The sequence below is a fragment of the Cynara cardunculus genome (assembly GCF_001531365.2).
Source record: "Cynara cardunculus var. scolymus isolate 2C chromosome LG 7, CcrdV1, whole genome shotgun sequence".
Taxonomy (NCBI): Eukaryota; Viridiplantae; Streptophyta; class Magnoliopsida; order Asterales; family Asteraceae; genus Cynara; species Cynara cardunculus.
In genome coordinates, this window is record NC_037534.1 from 672,688 (window position 1) to 682,748 (window position 10,061).

General features: G+C 35.9%; 2 protein-coding genes across 2 annotated transcripts in view; both read right to left on the reverse strand.

The window, feature by feature from the left end:
• Positions 1 to 985: 985 nt before the first annotated feature.
• LOC112515928 (pentatricopeptide repeat-containing protein At2g34400) lies at positions 986 to 5,374 on the reverse strand. Its single transcript, XM_025122906.1, has 3 exons — positions 4,468 to 5,374; positions 2,343 to 3,327; positions 986 to 1,528 (listed from the first exon to the last, which is right to left on the reverse strand). Exons 1-2 carry the CDS (start codon positions 5,346 to 5,348, stop codon positions 2,343 to 2,345), a joined length of 1,866 nt encoding a protein of 621 aa, XP_024978674.1. The 5' UTR covers positions 5,349 to 5,374; the 3' UTR covers positions 986 to 1,528.
• Positions 5,375 to 7,515: 2,141 nt separating this feature from the next.
• LOC112515918 (mitochondrial outer membrane import complex protein METAXIN) overlaps positions 7,516 to 10,061 on the reverse strand; it is a 4,558-nt gene continuing 2,012 nt past the window's right edge. The window contains exons 3-6 of the mRNA XM_025122890.1: positions 9,654 to 9,730; positions 9,468 to 9,528; positions 8,438 to 8,585; positions 7,516 to 7,906 (exon numbers count right to left, since the gene is read on the reverse strand). Of these exons, the coding sequence (XP_024978658.1) occupies positions 7,722 to 7,906; positions 8,438 to 8,585; positions 9,468 to 9,528; positions 9,654 to 9,730 (471 nt within the window). The 3' untranslated portion in view covers positions 7,516 to 7,721. The remainder of the gene's footprint in view (positions 7,907 to 8,437; positions 8,586 to 9,467; positions 9,529 to 9,653; positions 9,731 to 10,061) is intronic.

The window sequence follows — 10,061 nt, forward strand, 5'->3', positions numbered from 1 at the left end:
GACCTGATACGTGACGAAAAATCACGAAATTGAAAACATAAAATTACACATAATTGGTTCGTGCCTAGAGAGAGACGTGAAAACTAGAAACTGTTATTTTATTGTGATCGGATTATTATAATTCAAATAAGATTAAATAACGACTTTCTGTTTGTTACTAACTTTGATTTTCGTCCCCATGGTTTGCATTTTATTTCTATTTTTGTCCTTAGACTAATCCTTTAAGTTGGGCTTATTTCCGACCTGTTTTCCTTTCTTTTCACTGGTTCATGAAAGCATTCGCTAATTCCTAGGCCTGCTTTACCTCTGTAGGACTCTTCGCTTGTTTATGACTTCCTCCGATAAAAAATAAATGTTCAACAGTTTAAGAAATATGTAATCATTACATTTTTTAATTAATTAAAATGACGATTATACCCTTGATAATAGAACGCGTAATGAATTTCTCCATCTCAAGGGTATAATAAAATGCGTAATGAAATTCTCCATCCCATGACCGAGGGTGAAATGGAAAGTAGGGACTTACATTTGGAATCATACACTTATTTTGAGACGAACTAAAATAGAAAAGTGGACAATTTTTCCGGGACGAATGGAGTATCAAAGCTTAAATTAGAGTAAATTACAATTTTCGTCTTTGTGTTTGCTAATAATTTTGATTTTTTGTCCCTGTGGTTTCGAATATTGTGATTTCCGTCCTATAGTTTGCAATTTATTGCTATTCTCGTCCTTGGACTAATTCCTACCTCATAAATACAAGAGACTAAAACAGTAAAGAATTGTAAACAACAGGGACCCGAACTACAATAAACTGTAAATAATAAAGACGAAAATAACAATGAATTACAAACCATCCAGAAAAACCACAATTTCTAAACCACAGGGACAAAAATCACAATTTTTAACAAACCACGCAGACAGAAAAACGTAATTTACTCTTAAATTTATAAACACAGCGATGATCTGGAAACCAACCAGGTTGCATTTCATTGAGGTTTGTATTATACAAGTAAAAGATGCAATCTTGAAGAATGCTTTGTAGCTCAGTATCTCCCTAATGGCCAAAATTAAGGATGCCTACATATAATTGATGAATATTAATGAATCCTATATTCATATGTGAATAAAGCAATTACTGAATTTCAATATGCCTTTCAGTTTTCCCCTGTCATGTAGCTCAGTTGGCAAACTGGCAAAGCGATTTTGCTCAAATAGACAACGGGTTCAAGTTCGAATCATGAAGGAGAATGGCTTGAACCGTTCTGTAGCCTCAGCCGCTGAGTCAGCTCTGAAGTGTCCCCTTGCTTGTGGTTCCTAGGGGTGGGTTCCGTGTGGGGCTGGTCGGGTTGCCGGTCTCTCTGTCTCTCATCTCAAATTTGTTAAACACTTCTGTCATCATTTTAAGTCTTTTTTCAGCATGAACTTTCAATTTCTTGAGCAAATTAGCATACAATAAAGAGACCGAATGAATGGATGATCAACATCTTCCTGCATTCCCTTGTATTCATAATGAATAATCATTTGATCCCTGTTAAGCAGAAATAACCAGAGATGTAATGCAAAAGCTTGTACATTTGTCTAGTGCAGAGCAGATCGCAAAAGCATAACCGAGCTAGCCCATTATATCCCTCCCGGAGGTCGGGTCCAGGAGGGGTAAAAGTAGGATGTACGCAGACATGACCTCTACTTCAGAGAGTAGAACGGTTGTTTCTGTTAAAATCCCGGGCATGTGAAAGTGTGCAAAAGAGAGAAAAGCATAAAAGATAAATATGAATAAGCAATTACATACAAATATAAGCAAGTTCAAGAAAAAACATAAACAAGGTAAGAAACTGCACGACCTTAGTTTAATGGATGCATATGCATATGTGAATTAACTCACTGTCACTGGGATGAACAGCGATCATATTATCAATAAACTACTTCTTGCTCATTAGAATTAACTCATTGCTCATTTATATATATATATATATATATATATATATAAATGAGCAATGAGTTAATTCTAATGAGCAAGAAGTAGTTTATTGATAATATGATATATATATATATATATATATATATATCTTATGGGGGTAATTTTGTCATTTTAAGAAAATGGAATGGAATGGAAATATGGAATTCAATTCCTTCTCGGATGGAAAGACCAAATCCATGAATGGTGGAATGTGTAAACCAAACGCTCGGATGGAATTTGGTCAACGGAATTGACCATCCAATTCCGTGGGAATCCGGCAAACCAAATGCCCCCTTAGTTACAGATATAAAATGATAAAAAAGAAAAAAGAAGTTGAGGCAAGCCTTCAGGGAAACAGATAATCTGTTGAGTACCAAGAAATTACCTAATAAGCTTCAAGATTGACAGGAACCTTCTTATCCTCGCCTTTCAAACCGTTGCTATTCACCATGGAACCTTCCGGTTTCATCTCATCATATAAAACTTCAAGCATTTGGCGGATTTCTTCGGTACGTAAAGATTCACCAACATGAAACTCATGAACCCGAGCATCAATCTCGATCCAACTAGAACCAGGAACTTTGGTCACACCATTTTGTCTCATAAGTAATCTCATCTTAGCAGAATCATCCCATCTCTTTGAACCTGCATATATATGTGATGAAATTATATAGTTCCCAGAATTCCTAGGCTCGATATCCAGTAAAAGCTGCATCGCCTTTTCACTAACATCTAGATTCCGAGCTTTCTGACAAGCCCCAAGCAACGCACCTAATGCAATTTCATCAGGTTTTTCAGGCATTTTCTGAATAAAATCCCATGCCTCGTCTACCAAACCCGCTCTAGATAAAAGATCTACCATGCACGTATAGTGTTCAATCTTAGGAACCAATCCAAAAGAGGGGTTCATTAGATCAAATAATCGACGCCCTTCTTTGACCATTCCACCATGCACGCATGCAGATAAAACCGCTACAAATGTTATATCATCCGGGCGAACAACCCTATCTTCAGACATTTGGTTAAATAGTAATATAGCCTCTTTAGACCGTCCATTGAAAGCAAGTGCAGAAATCATGGCATTCCATGCGGCTTCATTCTTGAAAGGCATGTTTTCATAAACTTTAGATGCACGGTCTACTCTCCCGCACTTGGCATACATGTCAATTAAAGCAGTGGCGACGTATATATCATGTTGCAAACCTCTTTCTGATGCGTATGTATCGACTGAAATCCCGATATCTAGAGCTCCGACTGAGGCACAGGCGGAGAGAACTCCGCTCAATGTGATATTATTAGCATTTACCTGTTCCTCTTTCATGATGTTGAATAATGAAATGGCTTCATCTGATAATCCACTTTGAGCATATCTATCATGTGAAAGATTAATAAAAATGAGACTCGGATTGCTTAACTGTTTGGACGAAAAGCTTATTAACAAGATAGTTCTTTTAGCAAAATCATCTACTGAAATACAATTGAGAGCAATACAATTTAACATGATAAACATGACAGACATGGGGCTTGTTTGTTAGCAGCTTAACAAGCTTAATGGTACTCGCAATTTATTCGGTCAACTATATATGATTGTTTGGTAGTGGCTTAATGATATAGAAAGTGGCTTATTCAGTAAGCTTCTAGGGGGAGCTTTATGCAGAAAGCCAAGTTCTTTCCTAATCCTCCACCCTCCCAATTAAAAAACATGCTCCTTTCTTCTATAAAAAACCCTCCCAAACAAAAAATCTTCCCAATCTATACAAATAGATTAATCCACACAGACAACTTTATCCATGTTGAACTTGATGGAAAACCAATTAATCAGCCCCTAAAAGAATATGTCTCCTTGCCTAATAGTCAATCCATAAAAGAGGTCAACTTACAAAACTGGTCTCTGTAGTATGCCACTATTATCTCTAGTTCTCTACACCGATGCCATTACCACTACCACTATTTCTTTATGGCTTTAAAGTGGAATACATGGAATAAATGTAGTCTTAAATTTGGAAATTCTCAAATGGAGGAGAGTATAGCCATGTTTGTATAGAAACACTAGAGTTTCCAAGTCAAATTTTATATATAACAAGAGCATCTCCAATGGTTCTTATAAGAACCTACTTTTTGTACTTTTATTGTCACATCACTTCCAACTCATCAAATTAAGAACTCGTAGAAAAGTCCACAATGATGGTTCTTATAACAATCTTTTGTAGATCCCATGTATTTTTCAACATCAAAAATTATTATATATTTATAAATAAATATCAAATATTTAATTTAAAATATATAACTTTTTTCTTCCAATTTGTCACTTCACATCAACTTCAAGACAAGAATCAAGGCTCTTGTACAAGAACTCAAAGGGGACGAAGTTCTTGAGAACTCTCCACAAAGTTGGTTCTTGTAAAGAAGCTACACTTTTTTATTTGGAGATGCTCTCAGTTCTGGTTATTTTTCCTAGAGACAAGCATGGAACGATCACGTATTGTGGTGAAACAGGAAGAAATACTTGCCCGGTAATCATCGCATTCCAAGTTACCAAATCTTTCTTGGCCATTTTATCAAAGATCCTCCTTGCTGACACCAAAGCTCCACACTTTGCATACATGGCAATTAAAGCTGAACCAATATAAGAATTCACCTTCATCTCATTATCCACAACATAATCCTCAATCAACCTCCCTGAACTCAAATTTCCCAAATCCCCACAAGCCCCAAGAACACTAACCAAAGTCATTTCATTGGGCTCGAATCCTTCACCCCTCATCCTCTCAAACAATTCCAAAGCACCCCGAGGAAACCCCATCTTTGAATACCCAGATATCATCGAGTTCCACGACACCAAATCTCTGTCAGTAATTTCGTCAAACACCTTGCGTGCACACCCCAGATAACCACACCTTGAATACATAGTAATCAACGAATGCCTCACGTGACCATCCAGCATTAACCCACTTCTCAACACCATACTATGAGATAATCTACCATGTTCAACCGCCAAAAGATTTGAACACGCAATAAACAAAAACGGGTACGTAAAATTATTGGGCTTTATACCTAAAACCTTCATGTTATAATAGAGTTCTAAAGTAAGATCGAACCTCTTCCAGGCCGTTGCTAGTCCACGAATCATGACATTGAAAGCATAATCATTTGGTTCGTGCATCGAAGTGAACAAATGGCAGGAGTAACTGAAATCTTTTAGATCGATGAGCTTAGCTAGTAAAAAATTGGGTTGTTCTACAGAGTTTATGAGCATTTGAGTGTGAATTTGTTGAACTGTTTTGGTGGAAACACATTGCTTCAAGATGATCAAGAGTTGCTCCTTGAGAGGCCGCCGCTGCTGCTTCTGAAAGCTAAGATGGCGCGAAAATGTGCTAGTTTTTTGAAGCATGTTTTGAATCAGATTTGATTGATCTGAATGAGAATGGAGCTACAGGATTTGAACTATGTGATCTTTTGAATAATCTGCCATTGAACAACTGAACGACGTTACACTATATATGTGCTCTCTCTTGTGAAATTATAAAACAAAGAATTAATTACGTTTTTAATCCCTATAGTTTGTTGAATTCTTTTCTTACCCCTTTATTTTTGAAATTACAATTTTCATCCTTAAATTTACAATTTATTGTTGTTTTTGTTCTTATGATTTATTAATCTATAGTATTTTCCTTGAGACCTAAAGATATGTATTAGCCTCAAGGATGAAAATAGCCATAAACTATAAACTATAAGGATAAAAACCATATTTTCAAAACCACATGGATGAAATTTGCAGTTTTTAATAAACTATAGGGATGAAAAATATAATTTACTAAAAAACCATTGTTTTTAAGGTGTCTATAAATCTTTAAAAAGACAAAAATAAACCTTAAAAGAATTAATTTTTTTTATATTAATTATATTATTAAAATATTTAATATTTAGATAAACATAATAATTTGACTCTACTTAACGGATACAAGAGTGTGCTAAACTCGAATGATCTGTAACCCAAACCAAAGAAAAAGTGTTTATGCAAAACCCGATGGCCCCAAAATCCGAAAACCGACTTTTGGGTTCCGGTTAGGTTTGATCTTTGGCCATCGGATCCGTTCGAAAACCTAAAATATATATATATATATATATATATATTATATATGTATATTTTAAATACTATATAGATATATTTATTTATCTAATTATCTTTTGAAATTTCTAAAAACCTAGCCGGTCTTGCTATTGAATTCCTCTAAATCGATTGAATTCATCTTTAAAATCGATTGAATATATATAGTTTTTGTATTATACCAGCCCGACTAACCTCAACCCGAACCCGAAGCAATCCAAAACCCAAATATCGGTGCTTGATTTCCATATCTGAAACCCAATTGGGTTTTTGATTTGCCCACCTGAATCCATCCGAACCGCCTGATGCACACTTCTAATTGGATATTACTATTAGTTATATATTTAATCATATTTTATTCATCTAACATCTTGAACCAAGTACTTATACATTTCACTCAAAACACACGAAAATAACCAAGTGTCATACACCAAAATGACAAAAACAAATTAGATCGATTCAGTTTTATAGAATATTGAATTATCGTCCAACAGTCAACCGATCTAATTTGGATATTGAACTTCTGGATCTAATTCAACCCAATTACAATCAAATACACAAATTTAGTCAATCTGTTATAATCAAATCAGACCACTTTATGCACATATTATCAAAAACCCATGACAGGTTCGTGAAGAGTTATTTCTGCGATTATGTGAGGGTTGTTCGTATAGCATATGCAAATAAAACAAAAAGACGGTCCATATTTTTTTTTTGACTATTTCAGTGTTACTAATTTTTGAACTGTCCTCCAACAATCAACTAATCTGATTTAGCTACTGAAATTTCGGGTCCCACTAAATCCAATTACAATCAAATACCCAATTTTGGTTGATCAATTGTAAAGGGGTGGGCTAAATGCACCCTTATGCATTGCTTAATGCACCCCTATCCATGAATTTCTTCCTCACACACATCAAAATCAATACATGCTTTTTACATTCCCAATGCTTGAATGACCTGATTCTGACATCAAAGGGGGTGCCATTAGCACTCCCCATTGTAAATTAGAACCAATGACTTTCCAAACACCCCGTCTAAATCCGATGAGACCATGACAAGCCATTGAACATTTGTTTCTACAAAGGTTGAGTTTTCACGAGACCAATTGTAAAAGGCGAAAAAACACTTCAAAACAAAAACATCATGATGTGTTTTTTCTGTACCTTCATAGTGTTTTTTTTTGAAGTATATAATATTTATATACGGCAAATGCAACAAATAAACTCACACGCCCTTTTCACTTATGGTGAGGTTTGAACCCTGACCTCCTAGAAGGCCAAGGGCTACGATACTACCAGGCCAAAGGCCCTTTGGTACATTCATAATGTTTTGTTGTAAAGTTTAAATCTTATTTTAGATCCCACAAAAAAATGGTCTCACATGATTTCAAGTTATTTATGCAATTATTTCAGGATGAAAAGAAAACAAAAAGATGGTCCAAAAATGTGTACCAAATCAGACACATTTATGAAATCTGAATCTAACTACAAAAGTTTAACAACAAGAACCACATCCTGCTTCATATTATCTCTATCTCATGACTCAATCATCAATGAAGTTGTATATGTGCATCTCCTCAAAAAATTTCACATAATGGGAAAAAGGAACAGATAAAAAAAGGGATGATCGATAGCGGAAGATGATCATTTTCGTTTAACCATCATAATCGAAGCCATCATCACCATCGGCATCCACTTCAGTATCATCGGATCCACCAAGAAGACTAAGAAAAACCAGAACCGCCACCATTTGCGTTACCAAGAAATATTTCGCCTTTCGTCTGAAACTTTTCTCTTCTTGTGTCCTCTCCCTCTTCGGTTGGCCCTTGGGTTTGGAACCTAGGTTAAAAACGGTCGATTTTAGAATGCTACAATATAAAAATTAATGCCACTATAAGGTTTTTTGTCCGGTGGGACACGGGTTACTGATACAGTCCAACCTCCCTGGAGGTCAAGGGTTCAAGTCTCACCAAAAGTGAGTTCCAAAAATTAATAATTGTGCCACTATAAGGTTTTTGTCCCAGCGAGACCTAGGTTACTGGTACAGTCCAACCTCCCTAGTGGTCAAGGATTCAAACCTCACCAAATGTGAGTTTTGCTATATATAAATAATATATACTACAAAATAATAATTCATGCCAAAATATAAGGTTTTTGGCCTAGCAGGACACGGGTTACCAGAATAGTCCAACCTCTCCGGAGGTCAAGTGTTCAAGCCTCGCAAAAGATAGTGAGTATTGAAAAACGTTGTAGTCTGGCCCTAACTCTTAGAATCTTGCCTAAACCCTACCCATTGTGGTTCTTTAAATTGTAAGCACGCAGCCAAGAAAACAAAATAGTAACAATTTGTTACTGGAACTCGAAACTTACCCCAGTTTGATGGTCCCCGTCTTGGCACAGATGACGATGATGGATCTGGAGATGATGATCCAGCATCTAAAAACTCGGCTTTAAGTTTATCAGCATACTTCACAAGATTAGCTTGTTCCAAGAGTTTGCCACGAAGCACTGATGTTTCCTAAGAGTAAATAACAACAAAGTTTAAAAATGCATAGTGAACATGAATTATTAAAGAGTGAACAAATGGAGGACTCGGAGTATCATAATTGGGAGTACTAAAGATAAAAAACCCCAAACTTATATAAATACCAATCAGAGTAAAAGTATAAGTTTTGTTGGTCAAAATTTGTTATATGTGTGTAGTTGTGGATGTATATATCCATATATATATATATATATGAGGAAAGTTCCATTAGGAACCCAAATTGATTAAACCCAGGAACTGCCCACAGTTGCCACATGTCCCTCTTCAAGATGAATATTCATCATGAATCACACATTCATGATGAATATACCACGTGTCGTGCAGTGGGTGTTCCCAAGTTCCTAATCAATTTTAGGTTCCTAACGAAACCTGCCCCATGTATATATCTACCAAATTGCTTAAAATGGGTTCAAACTCTCTTTAAATGTTGCTTGATGATTTTAGATTAAAAAAAATTTGAACTTGAATAAAATATCAAATTTTTGCTACAAAATACTCCCTCCATCCGAAAAGAAGTGTCCACATTTCTATCTTCTTTAATCCCAAAATAAGTTTCCACTTTTGAAAAATAAATGCATACTTTCCCATTCTGTCCCTTATAACACAACCTTTGTTTCCCTCCCCAACCAATGTGGTATGTCACAATCCACCCCCCAATCGTCCTCGCTGGCACACTAGTCCAGTTCCCGCCTCTAATACCATTGTAGAGTTTCATTTAAGATAACCGGTCTGGAAAACAGAATTTTATTCGTCTACAATTCTCATGCACACGAATATTTGTACTAATGAAGCAGAGTCAACATGAAAAACAAACAAGAATATGATAAAATATAGCTAATATAAGATGATACTGACCGGTAATGCATATAGAGTAATAAGTGCATGTCCAAGAAAAAAAGCATCCAAACTAGTTGGCCTGCATTATGTAAGAAGGCATATCAGTCAAGGTCAACCCATTAGCTAGCGGTCAACAATGTTGAGGACTTGCTATTGGTTGAGTGATTAAATTGAAACAAGAATATGTAGCATGTCGGGACTTGCCTGTTGTCAGAGAAAAAGGATTCTTCACCTAACTTGGTTGACAATGCTTGGTAAGCCATAGTGGCTCTCCTATATATCTGTCAGACAAAAAGCCATCAGAGTCGAGTGTCAGTTGGATGAAATTTGTTCCAAGTAAAAACACAAAAAAGAAGGATGAGTAGATAAAATGCTCAATTTCTTAGATGGCGTTAGGTTCACGGAATGGAATTTGTCAAAATTGGAATCTGTCAAAGGAATTGGAATGTAATTTGATCAGATTTGACTATGTGTTTTGTTGGTAGAAATTGAAATGGAAAATTTGTCAAAAGAATTAGAATCCGCCTATTTGGTTCATTTAACATTACAGTGGTGGTGGGATGGAGGCGGTGGTGGTAGTAGTGGCGGTGACGGCAAAAATGGTGGTGGGGG

Bases quoted from the DNA above. Each gene is read 5' to 3' on its own strand.
- LOC112515928 (XM_025122906.1), bottom strand. From the start codon at position 5,348: ATGCTTCAAAAAACTAGCACATTTTCGCGCCATCTTAGCTTTCAGAAG. The intron at 3,328-4,467 runs GCAAGTATTTCT...TTCACATGATAG, and splicing joins TGGAATGCGATGATTACCGG to ATATGCTCAAAGTGGATTAT.